Here is a 19998-nt window from a genome sequence, read left to right on the forward strand (position 1 = left end):
GTTAAATTCCATGCTCTACGCGTCTGAGTTAACTTGGGCTTCTGAAGTAGTTCCTCATAAATATGTGTCCCAACTTGCAAACAGCTAATAATACTGAAGGATATTTTGAAATGAGGATAGTGAGCTAAGTATAAATCTGTCCAGGTCTTCAAGGGATGGGTTAGGAATTAGTTTCATACCTCAGCTACAACAGATTTTCCCAGTAATTTTTTTGTCACAAAAGGACAGAAATAAATATTGAATGATGTCTTTAGATTTCTTGGCCAGTACATTTTCTGGAGGTTAATTTCAGGAGGTTACACAATTACACTTTATTACATGAACCTCACGCTAGAAACTTGCAGTGTGTATAAGATGGAATAATTGTTTGATTACAAATGTGCCGGTTAGGTGGATTGGCTATGCTAAATTGCTCCTTAGTGTCCAAAGATGTGTAGGTTAGGTGAATTAGCAGGATAGATGCATGGGGTTATGGGGATAAGGGGAGGATGGGGTATCTGCAACATTATCACCCCTCTTTAGACCCTACACCACCTGATCCTGGTGATCTGTCACAATAGAACATGTTGGATTGAAAACAGCTAAGAGTGTACATCAGGTTCATCTGATATTTTTGGATGTCGGGGTGGAGAAGCAGTTGGACTTAATTGGATATGACATGGGAAGAAATGGAATATGGGGGGGAAGGGGGTGAAATATCAGATATGGGGTGAGGAGGGAAATTTGGACATGCAGGAGAATCTTACAGATTTGAAAAATGTGTACCATTGTAAATCTGGGCAATTTTATTTAGCGTAATTTTCATGATTCTGAAAATAAAACTCTGTACCACTCCAATGTGGGAAATGAATTGCCTAGGTCACGTACCAATCTACAAAATAAATCCAAGCTCTTTTGGAGATTCAATGGAGATTCAGAGACTTGGGAGGTCCATATATGTAGAACAATTAAAATGTCACGAGTAGGTACAGAAAATAATCAGAAAAGGCTAATGGAATGCTGGCCTTTTATATCTAGAGTTCCAGAATATCAGGCTGTACAAAGCCCTGATAAGACCACACCTGGAGTACTGAGTGAAGTCCTGGACGACACACACTGGAAGGATATATTGACCCTGGAGGGAGTGCAATGTGTATTTAGCAAAATGCTATTGGACTCCTAAGGGTTAAATTACAAGGAGAGATTACACAAACTGGGGTTGTATTCCATGAAATTTAGGTCTGGGGTGATAGTTTGTAAGGATATATTGAAAGGAACTATTTGTGCTGATCTGGGAGTCTAGGATGAGAAGGTAGATGCTAAACATTTGAGCCAGGCCTTTTAAGAGTATTTCAAAAACTTACCTTGCACAAAAGATGGGAAACATTTGGGACATTCTTCCACAAATGACAATCAATGCTAGACCAATGATTAATCTTAAATCAGGGATATCTATCTAGCAATCACTTGAAGTAAGGAGGACATTTGTCATGACTACTAACTGTGGCAAGAACTTGGACTTAGAGTCTTTTAACAGGCAGAGGCTGTTGTGTTGCAGCTACTGCCTGGCCAGGAAACTATCCTGCTCTTATCACCTGCCATAAGCTATTTGAATGGACTTACAGATTCACAATCAACCTTTTTGGTGACATTATGAATTCACTTTCCAGGGACATCAAGTCCTGGGTTAGGACTTAAATTCAGCTTCCAGCTCAGAGGGCACAACAAGACATCCATCCTATTCAGGAATGTTGGGCAAAAGCAAAGATATATGGATAAGGGCAAAACATTGCAGATGCTGGAATGTTAAAGGAAAATGGAAAATACTGTAAAATTTCAGCAGGTCTGACAGCATCTACGGCAATAGAATGGAAGCAATGTTCCAAGTCTGGACGACTCTTCAGAACAAAATATATGGAGTTAGGTCATAGATCAGCTGTGATCTTAATGAATAGCAGGCAAGCTAAAGGGGGTAAAAGGCCTACTCTCGATCCTGTGATCAACAATGGCACTCGCTTCTGACTCAGAAGGTTATGATTCTTGTCATATCGCCACAGACTTGAGCACAAAGCCAGGTTGACCTTCCAGTGTATTACTGAGGAAACGTCAAAAGTGTCAATTATTGATGAGACATTTAATTTCATTTAAACATAACAGTTCCCATGGCACTATCCGAATCAGAGCAGGAAAGTTCTTCATAGTCTAATGATCAATACTTACACTTAAATCAACATCACTTAAGCAGATGATCTGGTCATTTTACATTGCTACTAGACTTTGCTGTGTGAAATTTAGTTGCAGTGTTTCCTCCATTAGAAGTGGCTGCATTAAAAAAAAGAACTTTATTGATTGTAGAATCCTCTGGTACATTCTGAGGTTTGAAAGAAGTTAAATATTCTAGAATCTTAGAATAGTTACAGCACATTCATCCTGTCATTATCTATGCTGGCTCAGCTCCCCCTCCCATTCCCCTGCAATTCTTTTCCCTCCAGGTGCAGTTCCAATTCCCTTTTAAACATCCCAATTGTATCTGCCTCTGCCACAGTGCATTCCAGATTCTAACCACATGCTGCATAAAAATGGTTTTCCTTACACTATCATTGGTTTTTGGCCAATCACTTTAAATTTGAGTCCTTGTGATCCTTCTGCCGTTGGGAACATTTTCTCAATATCTACTTTGTTCAGACTCCTCATGATTTTGAACATTTCCTTCAAACTTCCTCTCAATCTCCTCTTCAAGAGAACAATCCCAGCTTCTCCAAACTACCCACGTAATAGAAGTCCCTCATACTGGGAATAATTTTTGTTGATCTTTTTCTGTACCTTCTCTAGTCTTCATATTGATTCCAAAGTGTGGTACCCAAATTATCCAATTTAAAGTTGAATTATTAGTACACATAAGGCTTACGTTAACACAGCAATTAAGTTACTGTGAAATTCCCCTAGTCACCAACACTATGGCATCTGTTCGAGTCAATGCTCCTAACCAGCACATCTATCACGATGTGGAGGAAACCCACACAGACACAGGGAGAATGTGCAAACTCCACACAGACAGCAACCCAAGCTGGGAATTGAACCCGGGTCCCTGGCTCTGTGAGGCAGCAGTGACAACCACTGTGCCACCGTTGAGGCTGAACTGGAGATGTGGAAAAGTTCTCTATAATTTCCTTTTTGTACATTATGCTCTTCTTACAAAGCCCAGGATCTTGCATGCCTTTTCAAACCAGTTCTGCAGCTTGCCGGTTTCAGCGACTTACACACAAATACCTCCAGGTTCCCCTACCCTTGTACCTCCTTTCGAGTTATATCCTTTATTTCATCTTCTCACTCCTCATTTAGCCTACCAAAATGTACCACTTCACAACTCTCTGGCATCAAATTTCACCTGCCACGCGTCCGCCCACACTATTACAAACTATCTTAAAAACCTACTACCATCACAGCTCAAATCGCTTCCAAGTTTTTGCCAGGTGCAGAACGCCCAAGTCTGGGTCATTAATATGCATCACGCAAAGCATTAAATGGAAATCCTTTTATTTCAACTATTTAAGTTTGTTGCCAATTTTTGTTTAGTTGGGATTCAAAGCTGGCTGTCCTTGACAGTTGGTGTGTGGTTTCTAAGTCTACCTGTTGCTCAGTGTTTCTCCCTGTGTGTGGAGCTGTGAGCAGGAAGCTGAGTTCCCATTCTGACTTGGGATTGCAGGGAGGAGTCTGACTTTTCATTGCTCCATTTCAACTGCTGCTCAGGAGGAACTTGACGCCCAGTTGCACACACAGGAAGTGGAGGCGGTGGACAGGTAGGAGTGGGGGCCGCACTTTCACCCTCGGCCAGTTATTAGTCACACGTTTACCCCAAGTCTGTCTCGTTGCTTTTTGCAGGGATGGCCGGGTTGCAGCTGGACTTGGGGCCGCTGAAGGAGCCCATCGGCTTCATCAAAATCTTGGAGTGGGTGAGCTGCAGCTTCCATGTCTTCTCATTAGTTGGTGCTGAGGGAAGGCCGGGCAGGGCCGGACGCTGGCAGCTCAGGGGGGGGGGGAAAAAAGGGTTGCTTCAAACTCCAGCCCGGGGCTGAATGGCCCGGACCCGGGGCTGGGCTGGGCTGCGCCTTGCTCGGTTCTGCCATGTGATCAGCCCCGGGGCTCGATGCCAGCTCCTGCCCTGTAATTAAGAGCAGATTGTTCTGCTTAATCTTCCAGTCAACTGTATAGGATACAGTGGAAAATGAATGCTTATTACTGGAGTTAATGTTGGATTACTCATGAAGTAAATGCTTACAAGTGAAATTAATGTTGAATTACTAGTAAGGTTAATGTTGGATTATTTTGTGAGGTTCATGGAGTTAATACTTACTGGTGAAGTTAATATTGGATTACTAATGAAATTAATGTTAGATCAATGAAATTAATGCTTACTAATAAAGTTAAAGTTAGATTATTAGTGAAGTTAATGTTGGATTAGTTGTGAAATTAATGTTATCAGTACTTAGTGGTGAATTTCACATGGAATTACTGGTGAAATTAACTTGTGAAATATTGAATTACTAATGAAATTAACATTTGATACTGAAATTGATAAGTTACTAATGAGATGAACGCTTACTATTGAAGTTAACCTTTTTTGTGAAATGTTTAACAATTAATGAAATAAAAGTTAATTTCACTATTAAATGTTAGATTACTAGTTAAATGGCTATTTACTGTGGAAGTCTGCATTTCATTATTACTGAAACTAATATTTTCTAATGAGATGAACCTTTTATTTGGTGGAATGTTTGATAACTAATGAAATTAACCTTTTATTTATGGAAGTGTAGGAGGTACATGTCAGGAGAGGATTTTTTGACACAAACTGCTCTTCCTGAAGGTGTTCTCACTTTTTTGTTAGCTTTCATGGCAACAGTCCTTTCTGGTTGGGATCTTATTTCTGTGTGAGTTGAGTCTCAGGGCTGTTTTGTCTCCCCTGAGGGTTTTGGTGTCCTGACCCTGATTGGGTTCACGATTCTGCTCAAACAGAGTAAAAACTGTCTCATTCTACTGATGGATCAACTTGTAGTTGGTTTCAGAATGTAAATGAGAGATGGCATTTCCTGCTGCGGCTGAGTTACGATAGAGGAAGCACAGACTGGAATATTCAGCGTAAATCATCAGACACGTAATGTGCGGTATTGTGCATGTCAGGGTACGTTTTACTGTGGACTAAAGTGTATTTGGTGACTTTGTGGTTGTCTTGGTGGTGATCACTGTAACCAGTGCAGGCAAGAGGCGTGACCTGCTTGTGTTGCATTAAATGAAGAGTGAAATGTTTAGCTCTGTGTACACTTGTGCAACTTCTGGTTTTGTAATTTCCTTGAGGACTTACTTTTTAAGATTTGCTTTTTGAAACCACAATCCACAAGCCTAAAACTGCTCAAGTCAGAAGTGTTAAATGTGCCATTGTTTAAAAATAAGCTTGTACATTTATGGCATTTTAATTCTTTTATTCCCCCTGTTTTGTCATATTGGTGTCCCTGTCCGTTTTTTCTGGTTAATAAACTCCATTTGGAGCTATCAATCCTCCTTATGGACCAGTATTGGGTACGCTCTTCTGGACTGCATGAGGGCTTCTACCTCTTGGGCATAAATACTGTGTTAATAAATTTGCTGAAAAAATTAACCACTTAACACTACTTTGTAAACTCCATTCTCTATCTCATAAGGATCACTGAGTTGTTGGACCTCAAACCACAAGAAATTAGTTGTGCCAGCCAACTGCATATTTTGTACTTCTCGTTAAAATGTTTTGCTGCTGATTTCGAAAAGCCCACTCCGACATTTCAAAAAAGGAAAAAACATTTCTACTGCTCATTAATCAGACCAATTTTCCTTTGGTATAATTTTGGTTTCCTTTTGTATAAGTTTGGTTAAAATACCAATTTATGCTAAAACCAAAGTTTTACTATCTAAGCTATTTGGTGATGGTTTTATGTACTTTTGAAAACTACTTCAGGACCAAAGAAAATGATCAGATCTGAACCTTGAGTTTGGATTTAATTGATTGGGCTGAATAGCCTTCGCTGGTTGTGTGTCCATGTTGGTTTTGTTGGCAGTTCATCTGAAATCTGTGTGCTCAGATTACTGACCCTCCTACCTCAGAAAACCATTTCTCTCACTTATCATAATATTAAACATTGTACATTTGTCTTCACATGGGATATATGGCAACAGAAATAGGCCATTCAGCCGAACCAGTTCATACTAGTGTTTACGCGCCACTCAAACCTCATCTCGACTTTGTTTACTTAAACCTGTCACAATAACCCTCTGTTCCCTTCTCTCTCAGATGCTTGACTAGCTTTTCGTCAAACGTATTGACTTTATTGGCTTCAGCCACTTCCTGTGGTAGCAAGTTCACATTCTCTTTGGGTAAAGAAGTTTCTTCTGAAGTCCTGGTTGGATTTCTTAGTGACTGTGTTATGTAGCCTTTGTATGCTCTTCCCCTCAAGAGAAAACACTCTCTTTTTTGTAATATCTGTTTTAAGGCCTCAATCAGGTGACCCCTTAGTCACTTTTTTCCTGTTTTGTCCAGAAGTTCATATTCTTCCTTGTTTCTCTGCATTGTACATGTTCAGATAAATGCAATTCCTGGCTTATACCTTCAGTACGTCTCATTTTCCCTACCATGAAGTTTTGATGTACGTGATTCCGCTGTTGAGTCGAAGAGATTGGAAATTTTGTCCCTCATTCCTGAAGCTGGAAGAATGCTTTCTGGCTGTATCACAGCTTGGTATGGTTCCTGCTCTGTCCTAGATTGCAAAAAAAACTACAAACGGTTGTGGCCCAGTCCATCTCTCAAACCAGCCTCCCATCCATTGACATAGTCTATACTTCCTGTTGCCTCGGAAAAGCAGCCAGCATACTCATGGATGCCATGCACCCTGGATATACTCTCTTCCGACACCTATCAGGTAAAAGGTACAAAAGTCTGAGGACACGTACCACCCAACTCAAGAACAGCTTCTTCCCTGCTGCCATCAGACATTTGTTGCTCGTCCCTAATTTCCCTTGAACTGAGTGGCTTGGTAGGCCATTTCATTGAGCAACCATGTTGCTGTGGCTCTTGAGCCACATTTAGCCCAGACCAGGTAAGAATGGCAGATTTCCTTGGGTTTTTATGACATAGAATTGATAGAGTGCAGAAGGAAGCCATTCAGACCATTGAGCCTGCAGCGACGACAATCCCATCCAGGCCCTATCTCTATAAACCCACATATTTATCCTGCTAATCCCCCTGACACTAAGGGGCATTTGAGCATGGCTGATCAACCTAAACTACACATCTTTGGATTGTGGGAGAAAACTAGAGCACCCGGAGGAAACCCACGCAGACACAGGGAGAATAGCCAAACTCTGCACAGTCAGCCAAGGTTTAAGTCAGACCCGGATCCCTGGCACTGCTGTGAGGCAGTAGTGCTAACCATTCTGCCACCATGCCACCCATGATGATCAACCTTTAATTTCAGATTTTAATGATTTCAAACTTCAACATCTGTCATGGTAGGATTTGAATGCGTGTCCCCAAGGCATCACTGTGGTTTTCTGGAGTACTGGTTTAGTAGCACCACACCACCACTTCCCCATGATTTGAATTTATATGGTTTACTTAAAATAAATGCTTTTTTTTTAATTTGACATTCTCAAACCTTTGCTATGGGTTTTGTAATACATGAGCCCAGTGGCTAGCACCTTGAATCACTGGCCATTTCTTCAGTTGCTCATTTTGATAAAGTGCCACTTTTCTTTAACCTGCAGTATTTTGAAATCCTCCGCCTCAGCTACTCTTGCAGTCCTCTCCAGCCTCATTCAGCAAAGGTGAAGTCCTTTTCATACAGTCCTCTAGGTTGCAATTATGGTTATAGAGGCAGAATGTTTTATCTACTTTGCTTATTTAAAGGGCTGGTAGTTTGTTAAACCACTTTTTAAATAGAAGGTGAAACAAAAAAGTGAAGGTTGACATTTGGGAAGGTGGCAGGAGTATAGTTCAGTAATGCTCTGATATATAAACTGTATTCTGTTTGTTGCTAGATGGTGTCTTAGGCTTCCAAACAGATGGCACACTGTGCAATTTCTAACTGCTCACCTCCACACTTCCTGCATCAATCAGATGAGTGAACTCTGGATTAATTAATTAGCTCTGTGGTTGCTTTACCAGGAATAGAGCTCAATCAGACATCAATACAGTGCAAACTTTCATTAACGCAATAGCTAATGAGCTGAAGTTTCCACTTCTTAACTCTTCATGCACCAGCCCCAGGAGAAATCAAAGCTTTGAATTTCATCATGGCTTCTTGTTTGATCCAATGGCTGCAAATGGGGAGGAATGCACAGGGGTGCTCGACATCACTGTGGAGCTTCCTGATGACTGCTCCTGTCCTTTATTGAATAGTGAATCCTTTCAAACAGTACAGATTGTCCTGATTGGAAATCTTGTTTATGAATGGAAGAACGCATAAAATTTTCAATAAACATTGGCAATTTTCAGCTTTGTTAATTGGCAGTTAAGTTGAATATAATTCCAAGAATTGTACTGCAGCCAATGATTTGACTTCACTTTCAATATGTTATGATTATAGCCTCTTCAGTTCAAATCATGATGATATATTTTTGCAATGGAGTGGAATTCCCACATTGCAGTATTATTTATATTGCTTCAAATCATTGGTTAACTTTTTTTGGTGCAGAATGTGATTATTAACTTGGATGTCTTGTAATTTTTAATATTTTTAAATTGCAACTTGTTATAATCTGGTTCGTGAGCAGTTATTCCATCTCATATAGATTGGCATCACAGTTAACCACCAGAAGAATAAAATCAGGAGACTCCACGCTTTTAAAGAAAATGAACTTTACTTACAAAGTCAGAAAAATGTAAAGCAAGTGACAGTATCTAGCTTCTACTCTAATACTCCGATTTAACATGAGGTGAATGTGAATTAGCAGGCAAACTATGGTCCGGTGCACCACATTAAATGGCAGAAGCGACTAAAACTGATCCCACACATTTTACCCTTTCATAGGATATAAGCATTGCTGGTAAGGTCAGCAATGTTGCCCTTCATCTGGATGTCCTGTTGGACCATTTCAGGAGTGGTTTAGAGTCAGCCACGTTGCTGTGGATCTGGTGTCACTTGTAGGCCAGACTGGGTAAAGACAGTTGATTTCTTTCCCGAAAGGATATAAGAACACAAGAAATAGGAGCAGAAGTAGGTCATCTAGCCCTTCGAGCCTGCCCCGCCATTCAATAAGATCATGGCTGATCTGTCGTGGCTCAGTTCCACATTCCCGCCCTCTCCCCATAACCCTTAATCCCCTCTCTTATCAAAAACCCATCAACCCGTGTCTTAAAAATATTTAGCGAGGTAGCCTCCACCACCTCAACGGGCAGAGAATTCCAGAGATTCACCACCCTTTGAGTGAAGAAGTTCTTCCTCAACTCCGTTCTAAACCGCCCCCCCTTTATCTTGAGGCTGTACCCCCTAGTCCTACTGTCCTTTCTGAGCGGGAAGAGTCTCTCCACCTCTATCCTATCCATTCCATTCATCATCTTATACGTCTCAATGAGATCTCCCCTCATTCTTCTAAACTCTAACGAGTACAAGCCTAGTTTATTCAGTCTCTCCTCATAGCTCAACCCCCTCAACTCCGGCATCAGCCTAGTAAACCTCCTCTGCACTCCCTCCAAGGCCAAAATATCCTTGCGTAAGTACGGCGCCCAAAACTGCACACAGTACTCCAGCTGCGGCCTCACCAATGCCCTATACAGCCGCAGCAAGACCTCCCTACTTTTATATTCAATCCCCTTCGCTATGAAGGCCAGCATCCCATTAGCCTTCCTGACCACCTGCTGCACCTGCAAGCTGGGTTTTTGCGACTCATGCACAAGGACCCCGAGGTCCCTCTGCACTGTCGCCTGCTGCAGTTTTTCGCCACGTAAGTAATAATCCCTCCTACCATTATTCCTACCAAAGTGGACCACCTCGCACTTGCCAACATTAAATTCCATTTGCCAGTTCCTGGCCCATTCGCCCAGCCTATCTAGATCCTTCTGTAGACTCTCCCCACCCTTGCCGTTCCACCAATCTTGGTGTCATCAGCAAATTTCGACACCATACACTCGGTTCCCTCCTCTAGATCATCTATATAAATGGTAAGTAGCTGAGTCCCCAGCTCCGACCCCTGGGGCACTCCACTAGTCACCAACCGCCAATCCGAATAGCATCCATTGACCCCCACTCTCTGCCTCCTATTTGACAACCAATCCTCTATCCACGCTAACACCCTACCCCCAACTCCATGTCCCCTGACCTTCTGCAATAACCTCTTGTGAGGTACCTTGTAAAACGCCTTCTGAAAATCAAGAAAGACCACATCCACCGGCTCTCCTTTATCCACCGCCCTAGACACATCCTCCGATTTAGTTCTAAATCTCAAAGTAAAACATCTGTCAGTACTGCACTTCTTTGCAAGCAGTGTAGACATTCTGTCTTTGGCCAGGTAAGCCCACCTGCTATTTTAGGATCTTGTGTTTCTAGCTGTTAACGCCTTAAGTCAGCATGGCCCCATTCTTTTAAGTGTAATAAACTCCAAACTGCTTTAGTTACATTTATCCAATTTTCTACAATTAAACTTTAATTTTCCCAGAATTAAAAATGATCATTAAAATATTAACATGAACCACGAGCTAGATGTTCATCACACACTTCACTGGGCTATAGAAAAGTTTTCTCCTGTGTTAGTGATTAAAAGCCATTTGCTGTGTAGGATGACAAAAATCAAAACATGAAATTGTGTCTCTAAAATATAATGATTCTGATCTCTCATACAGTAACAGGTTCTAAGTATAATATTCCCCCACACGGTGGTATCAGCTGTGGCTCAGTTGCTTGTGCTCCTTTCTGCTCTCTGCACATTGGCTGTCACACTTCCCACACTACAACATGTCAAAATTGTTTCATTGGCTGTAAATGTCCCACAGTCGTGTAAAATGTTCTAGAAATGCAAGTCGTTTAGGTAAAGCTCTGTATGTGTCACTGAGCCACATTTCGTGATATGGATCATTTTGCTATTGCTTTAGAAGTCAAATAGGCAACATTTATCACACCCTAGGGTTCAGTAAGTGCTTAGAATCATGGCCCAACTTGACCATGCTGCCCGTTTTAAACACCTAAACTAGTCCCAATTGCCCGTGTTTGGCCCATATCCCTCTATACCCATCTTACTCAAGTAACTGTCTAAACGCTTTTTAAAAGACAAGATTGTGCTGCTTCTACTAGTACCTCTGGCAGCTTGTTCCAGACACTTGTCAACCTCTGTATGGAAAAATTGCCCCTCTGGACCCTTTTGTATCTCCTCTCACCTTAAACCTATGCCCTCTACTTTTGAACTCCCCTATCTTTGGGAAAAGATATTGACTATCAAGCTGATCTATGCCCTTCATTATTTTATAGCCCCCCCTCTAAGATCACCCTTAAGCCTCCTACGCTCCAGAGAAAAAAGTCCCAGTCTATCCAGCCCCTCCTTGTAACTCAAACCATCAAGTCCCGGTAGCATCTTAGTTAATCTTTTCTGCACTCTAATTTAATAATATCCTTTTTATAATAGGGTGACGAGAACTGTGCACAGTATTCCAATTGTGGTCTTACTAATGTCTTGTGTGATGTCAACAAGATGTCCCAATTCCTGTGTTCAATGTTCTGACCAATGCTTGCCCATTTAAGAAGTTCTGCTGAGTTTGGGCAAAGTCAGATCTTCAAATAGCTTAATTTGGCTGTTTGTACCTTGTTAAATTGCAATTAGCAGAATGCCATTTTGAATGTAACTGTGAACAAATAGGAAAGGCAAGTGCAAGGTAAATTTGTTTTAAAAAATATTTTGGGCAAACCATGCTGGCACTGACATGAGTGGTGAGGACTGTATGACGTGTGGCATTTTAGAGATTGTTGGCAAGTGTGTTTGTGTGGGCTGTTGGCAAGCTCTGGGCGTTATTTTCACCAGCTCAGTTGTGATCTTGAATGATGGAGCAGGCTGAAGGAGCCGGGTGGCCTACTCTTCATTCGTATGTTTGTTAGTAAAATTAGGCCAGATGTTAACAGCTTTATCAGTAGCAGTGTCTCATTTGTGTGTTTTTTTTTGGAGGGGGTGGGCTTCATAGTTCTTCAAATACAAAGTTCTATATCTGGGAATGTATTTTGTAATCACCATTTGAAAATGAAATTAACAAGGGGAAGGAGAGTTTTTTTTCTCAGGTGGGGGTGGTGTCAGATATTTTTCCCATCTTGCTGGGTTGTCACATCCTGTTGACACATTGATCTAGAGAGGTACCTAGGCTGGGAAAATTGTGCTGGAAACTGCTTCACATTGAGTCAGATTGGCAGACCTGCAAAAGATGAAACATAATGTAGATCCCTAAGGGGTACAACTTGAAAATGTTTTCTGCAAAATAACACTGCATTTGCTATTAGGATATTTATGCATGCCCCAAAATCCTATAGATATTTGCAATCTGTTTATCTTTCATGAACAATTGCTGTAATCCTTGCTTCTTGTTGGTAAATGTGGGGAAAATTTCTTCAGTGTGCACTGTATCCCCCATGCGTATCGTGATATGTGACTGTGAAGCAGTCCCTATTGAGTTCTTCCTCTTGCCTAATGCATTTACGAACCTGCATCCTAATGGGAAGGCATTCAGAAATTGGAAGAAAAACATTATAGTCATTGGACTATGCATTGTAGTGACCTGCTTTTCCTTCAGATGAGACAACTTGATTTGGATCTGTGTTGAATTTGGAATCTTCATGGATCATGTACTAATTTAACAGATAAGGAAAGATATGCTAGTCTGTCACAGTCATGAGAAAAAGCTCCTTCTCTAACTCCCTAGCTGATCAAAACCAGTCCAGAGGATCATAAGAACCAAGTATTACCTGCAGTATAAAGCCATTTATCTTTTATAAGCAGGAAGCAGTCCAGCTCCCTCTTGAAGGCACACGGGGAGGAAGCACCCACACCCCTTCCAGCAATGTATTCAAAATGCTTGCGAAGTCTTTGTTGTGGCAGCATCTTGCTGTGCTTTTGCCTCCGTGATGTTAAAATGAAGACCTTTTGGCTTTTCTACACAATGGACACTATAGCAGCCCACTTCACTGAGTAGCTCTAGCCATCTCCCATTCCCCAACCGCAGCGAAAAATACCCTTTTTGTCCCCATTCCAGGAATAGGGTTTTTCAGGTAATGGGACCAGAGTTTAGCGAGAGACTGGAGCAGTGCCGATTATTGTATGCCACGGAGCAGAAAGTGTCAGAACAGAGGGAGAGCCACAAGGTTTGTAATTGGTAAAGTGGCTAGTACAAGTAGGTATCATTGAGAAAGTTCTGCTTCAGAATTTAAAGTCCGATCTGTTGTTGGTGGTTTTTGGCATTTCAGGATTCATCTGGGAAAGCTAACTGAATGGGTTCTTAAGTTGGACTTTGGTCCCTGTAAAAATATTACTTAAGTGTCTGTTATTCATCTCCTCTGCATGTAGCTGTCAAGGTGCTTGTGTTGGGGAAGAAATCATTATGCATCTCCTTGTGGAAAGTGCCTTTCCAAAGGAGACCTGGAGACAGATGCTGGGGATTTTGTCAAGGTTCATTCCGAGCAGCTCCATGCTGCAGCACTATGGACAAACACCAATAAACTGGAGGGCCGTCAACTAGGAAAAAGAGGCTCTTCGGTCGGTCTGAAACCTGCTGGTCTTCCAGTGCAGAGAGTCCTCAACTAAATGTTGCAGACGGAGGCACATCCTGAGGTCCAGGCCTGAGGGAAGCATTAAAACTTGGGACAGGGAAGGGTTGCAGTTAAACCTTTCAGCCCTCCTATACCAAATGGCTGGAAACTGCAGTGCTTTACTCCTGTTCCTACCCTTCTGGGTCTATTAGAAGCAAAATACTACAGATACTGGAGATCTAAAATAAAACAGAAACTGTTGGAAAAACTCAGCAGGCCTATGGAGAGAGAAATAGAATTAACGTGAGTCCAGCATGACTCTTTGGGCTTTATGCCTGACATGAAATGCATGTTGTCTAGAGAGATGCTGAAATTTATTGCACTTTCTGTAATCTTCAATTTGAAATGTTTTGCCCTTGGACTGTACACCTTGACAGGATAGGTACATTGTAATCCCATCCAGGCCCCTATTCCCACAACCAAAGCATTTACCCTGTTAAATTGACCCAAGTGTCAGGGGAATTATCATGGCCAGTCAACCTAACCTGCACATCTTTGGACTGTGGGAGGAAACTGGAGCAGCTGGAGGAAACCCACGCAGGCATGGAGAGAATGTGCAAAGTCCACACAGACAGTGGCTAAGGCTGGAACTGAATCTGAGACCATGGCACTGAGAGGCAGCAGTGCTAACCATTGTGCCACCATGCTGCCCCAAAACAGCGCCATGGTCCCTGATTCAATTCTGGCTTCAGGCCACTGTCTGTGTGGAGTCTGCACATTCTCCCTGTGTCAGTGTGGGTTTCCTCCAGGTGCTCCAGTTTTCTCCCACAGTCCAAAGATGTGCAGGTTAGGTTGATTGGCCATGCTAAATTGACTCGTGTCAGGGGGATTAACAGTGTAAATGCTTTAGTTGTGGGAATAGGGCCCTGGATGGGATATGGTTGGTACAGACTCAATGGGCTGAATGGCCTCCTGTACAGTAGGGATTCTTTGAAAACATTCCATGAAAATATTGACCAAGATTAGAGAGTGCAATGGAATTCAATGCATCTCCATTCAGCAGCTTAATACAACCGCAATGCAATCACAATTTTGTAATGTTATAAAAAAAATTGAAAATACAAATTTGGAAGGAAAAATTGAAAATAAGAAAAAATGCTCAAAGGTAAGAGCTGCTATCCTTCTGTCCCACTATGAAGGGGGAAGAGAAGAGATGGATAAGATTAAGTAGGGTGATATTGTGCTGCAAACTCTAAGTTTTTTTTTAATTGTTGGTGCTAAGTGTCTGTGTCCTTCACCATGTGCTCCATTCTGACTGCTCAGATTTCAGAGTTGATATACAGATGAACATAGTAGCAATACTCTGGAGAGCCAGAGCCTGCCAAAATCTGCAGTTGTTCAAGTAACTGGTTCCAACTTGCATTTTTTTTTAATAAAGCTTATTTTCATTGTAGTAGTGAAAACGTCACTGGGCGTTTTTGACTGAGTGGTTTGCCTTATTTCAGAGGGGTTTGAATATTGTTTGCGGGGTAGTCGATGTTTGCCAATCACCTATATTTGAAGATGGTGCTGAATTGAAATCTTGCCATGGCCATTTCACAAAAATTTACTAAAAGGATGTGCCGTCAGTATCACATTTTTCCCATATTGATGGGCTTTAGATGGGAGGCTCGTGGGCTATGAATGACACTCTGCATTGTAAATGACCCAATCTCTCTCGTTTTAAAGCAACCATAACCAACGATGAACCATCTTTTTTAAATGTTGCAACAGATGAAAACTTGTCATTGCTTAATGGACCTTTTTTTTAAACTCAGATATTTGCAATTTTTGGATTTGCAACATGTGGCGGATTCAGTGGCAAAACTGCCTTGAATGTGAAATGCAAGAGCACTAATGAGACTCAATTATTTAGTGCGGCCTTTCAGTATCCATTCAGGTTAGTACTTTGGGCTTTATTGTTTGGAATAGAATTTAACTTGACACTATTGAGACTATTAGTTTTGTATTGTAACCTTTTAATGGGTGCACAGTGTGACACTGGACTTGACTAAGTTAGCTTCATAGGTTTGCTGTTGAATGCACAAGGTTAATTTGTCAACTTTTTATGTTTTTTAGCTTTGTTCTATGTTCCCAGTGTTTTTATTCATTCATGGGATAGGGGCGTCACTGGCTTGCCAGCATTTATTGCCCATCCCCAGTTGCTCTTGGAGGGCAGTTGAGAGTCAACCACATTGTGTGATTCTGGAATCGCATGTAGGCCAGACCAAGTAAGGGCAGTAGATTCCTTAAAGGGCATTAGTGGGTTTTTTTGAAATCAACAATGGTTTCATGGTCACTAGTAGATTCTTAATTCCAGATATTTTTTATTGAATTCAAATGCTACTATCTGCTGTGGCAGGATTCAAACATGGATCCCCAGGATATTAGCTGAGTTTCTGGATTAATGTCTAGTGATAATACCACTAGATCATTGCCTCTGCTAATTAAATACAAGCTTCCAAGGTTTGAGCCTGTTGCATTTGGCAAAACGAAGTTCTTTTACATTTTTTTCAAAAAAGTCCCCAATCCTGTCCCTTTGTCTGCCATCTCGCCAAATAATTGGAACAGCCTAACACAGGAAATGATGTAGACAGGGAGTAAATGAAGTAGTCTTGTCTCATGTGATAGCTTCTTGTTGTTGTACAGTTCTGCAATACCAGTATTAGCATTTAAATTATGCCATTTACATTTACTGCCCTATCAAGGGTCACTACAGTGGTTTTTGAGAAGAATTTTTGACAAGGGGGAACAAGTAAGCTTAACTTTTATGTAAAAATAATTGAGTATTGCTGAACAGACAGACAGAACATGTACGCACATTGCGCCTATTTCAGCTAAACAAAAATAGTGATAGCCATTCGCTAGTTCATTCCTCAAGGTAATGTCTTGACCAATCAGAATCAAGCTGCCTCATTTAAATTTTTAAACAATGCTTGGCACCATAGTTGTCAGTTACTATTAATTGTTGCATGTTCTCCATGGCGACACCTCTGCCACCATTAAGAGTCCACTTGTAAATCAATTTGCTGTCTCCATAACAGTATAATGTTATTTCCCCTGATGTTGATACTCTTGCGATTTTGTTCTGATGAATGCAAGACAAAAAAGCTTCAACGAAACGTCTTTTTTTCAGCAGTATCTGTAAAAGTGATTCTTGAATTTGTGTGATACCTTCTAGGTTGAACTCTATTTTGATTGTCCCTAAGAATACCTGCAATCGATCAGAAGATATCTACCTTGTGGGAGATTTTTCATCGTCTGCTGAGTTTTTTGTTGCAATCGCAGTGTTAGCCTTTCTCTACTGTATGGCCGCCCTTGTTCTGTACGTTGGTTATCTCCATATCTACCGTGATGGCAACCGTGGGCCGATGATTGTAAGTATCTTGAGGGGATGCTTTCATGAAACGGCTGTGTGGGTGGATAACTATACAGATCAATGTAATATTTAAACTGTTCAACGTTATAGCTTATGACATAAATTGGAGTGTTTTTAATCCTTGCCAATGATGAACCATGGGGTAAATCAATTAGATGGGGAGGGGCAAATAGTTTAAAGCATGGTATGATGTTGAGAAATCTCTGCAAGCATTTGACTGCCTTATAGAGCATCTAAAGCTTCTTTATAATGTCAGATCTCTGCCCTGACTTCAATCAATATTTTATAATGGGTTTCCAAGTCAAGATAAGTGATTTGCAGCAAGTCAGCTGAGTATTGTATATCTGGAGCCCTGCTTGGCTGCCATTACCCACTTGTAGATGATTATGCCTTTTATTTGGTTAGACTCATAATCACTTATGTATTTCCCCAAATTGTGTATATGTACCAATGTGGACCATGGTGTCAACAATCTGATGCTGTCCCTGTAAGTGGGAACGTGGAATTATTGCATCTGTAAGCGTTTTGTTGTAAGCAGGGATCTCAGTTTTCACTGCATTAGGAAGATTTAATTGCTGATGTTGAAATGAGTACCGAGTGATTTCAGACATTAGTATTCCTGAAAACTCTCACATAGATGTCAGTGCTGAGGAGGGACTGAAGTATTGGGATTGGAGCTCGAAATGGTGACTGTCTATTAATAGCAGCTTGTAGCTGTATTCATTTTACCCGCTTGTCGTATTGATATGAAATTCAATAGCTAGCTGGGGACTCTACTGCTATTAATAGTAAAGTTCAACGCGCTGCCACTTATTAATTAGCACTGCATGGTAGGCTTGCTGTATGTTCAAATGTTCAATTTTAGAAGAAAAAATCAATTTCAAAAAGCAATCTGATTTTTAAAAAATCAAATCAGGCTCTTATAAGTGACCAGTATCATTTTAAAAATCCTAGTAGTTTGATTACCTAATGCGATACTCATGGCATATTCTGATATCTGTGACCGTCAAAGAATAAAACTTACTTCTAAATCCTTATTGTTTGGGGAATCTTACCCCTGCTAATCTGTTTTATGCAGTGCCAGAAATTTCCCCATTGCCTGACACGTTGTCATTACCCAGGGGCTATTTTATATTTCAACTATGTTAGTAATGAACATTTCCATTATTATATATTCAATATCTGCTTGCTTCAATGCCTATAGTTTTCACAGATTTAAATTTGCTACTCCCATTCATGACTGAGTCAAAATGGATAGAAAGGTTCTTGAGTTTTAAAATGACTTGTCATTTTGTTTCCTGCTGCACAAATTAAAGGACGAATGTGAATCATGGTAAGTTGTGTGGCATTTCAGGATATGCTAATTCATCTCATGGGATCCATTATGTAATTATCGAATTTGTTCTGTTCAGATCTTCCATGAAACTGAGGTAATATTGGTTGCTGTGCTTCCAGCTGACATTTTTCCAAGCTGCGCTCCTAAATTACTTGTTCAGATGTGTGACTCTCTGGAAGCCAGTAAAAATAGCATGTAGCAGGCAAACCACCCAGTCGGCTGCATCAGTATCAGTATGTCAGTATGATTTGGGGCTCACAGCTGTGACAGTGTGCTTGAATTGACTCTTAACCAGTCCACATGATCACCAAGGCCTCACATGTCCCAGGATTCCTTTTCATACGTGTTTGTAATGGGAGCTCGGGCAGTAGGAAAGAAGAATTTAATTCTAATGACACTGAAGGGTGAGGATCGAATCAGTGGTTTTGCCTGTCATGTTATTATAAGAAGTCCCACAACACCAAGTCAAAGTCCAGTGGGTTTATTTGGAATTACGAGCTTTTGGAGCATTGCCCCTTCATCAGGTGAATGCTTCAGGTGATACTGACCTGATGAAGGAGCAGCGCTCCGAAAGCTCACGATTCCAAATAAACCTGTTAGACTTTAACCTGGTGTTGTGAGACTTCTTAATGTGCCCACCCTGGTCCAATGCCAGCATCTTCACATCATGGCTGCCATGTTATCAAAAGGAGCAAGGTGTTCATTATACTTTCTGATGAAGCAACTGTTGCCTCTAGCCATATGCATCAATCAACATTTCTGAATGGCTGGTTGTATGGAGTGTGTTATTTTACTTTGCTCGATAAATGACTTAAAAGGACGAGCCATTGATGTCGTCCATATGGATTTTAGTAAGGCGTTTGACGAAGTCCCTCATGGTAGGTTGGTAACAAAGATTAAGGCTCATGGGATACAAGGCCAGGTATCGAGATGGGTGGAGAACTGGCTTGCTAAGAGGAGACACAGAGTAGTAGTGGAAGGGTCCTTTTCTAGTTGGAGGTCTGTCACTAATGGTGTGCTGCAGGGCTCAGTACTGGGACCTCTTTTTGTAGTATATATAAATGACTTGGAAGAGGGAGTAAGTGGTGTGATCAGCAAATTTGCTGATGACACCAAGATGGCTGGATTGGCGGGCAGTGAGGAGCAGTGTCTGGCAATACAACAGGATATAGATAGGCTGGTATATTGGGCAGATATGTGGCAAATGGAGTTTAATCCTGATAAATATGAGGTGATGCATTTTGGCAGGAATAATGTAGGGGGGAGTTATATGATAAAGGGTAAGCCTATAAAGAGTATAGAAACGCAGCGGGGCCTGGGGGTGCAAGTGCACAAGTCTTTGAAGGTGGCAGTACAAGTGGAGAAGGTTGTGAAGAAAGCTTATGGTATGTTAGCCTTTATAAGAAGGGGTATAGAGTATAAGAGCTGGAGTCTAATGTTGCAGTTGTATAGAACGTTGGTTAGGCCGCATCTGGAGTACTGCGTCCAGTTCTGGTCGCCTTACTACCGGAAGGACGTGGAGA

At 41.3% G+C, this 19998-nt stretch overlaps 1 protein-coding gene across 2 annotated transcripts in view; it reads left to right on the forward strand.

Annotated features, from left to right (window-relative positions):
* Positions 1-3678: 3678 nt before the first annotated feature.
* Positions 3679-19998, forward strand: part of LOC145344035 (synaptophysin-like protein 1) — a 30988-nt gene continuing 14668 nt past the window's right edge. The window contains exons 1-4 of one of the 2 annotated variants that reach the window (XM_080190764.1): positions 3679-3779; positions 3862-3932; positions 15539-15660; positions 16942-17137. In XM_080190764.1, coding sequence (XP_080046890.1) covers positions 3864-3932; positions 15539-15660; positions 16942-17137 — 387 coding nt within the window. In that variant the 5' untranslated portion in view covers positions 3679-3779; positions 3862-3863. The other variant, XM_080190762.1, reaches the window with a different exon arrangement.

This window comes from Carcharhinus amblyrhynchos, chromosome 6, assembly GCF_965287045.1.
Source record: "Carcharhinus amblyrhynchos chromosome 6, sCarAmb.v2.hapA, whole genome shotgun sequence".
Taxonomy (NCBI): Eukaryota; Metazoa; Chordata; class Chondrichthyes; order Carcharhiniformes; family Carcharhinidae; genus Carcharhinus; species Carcharhinus amblyrhynchos.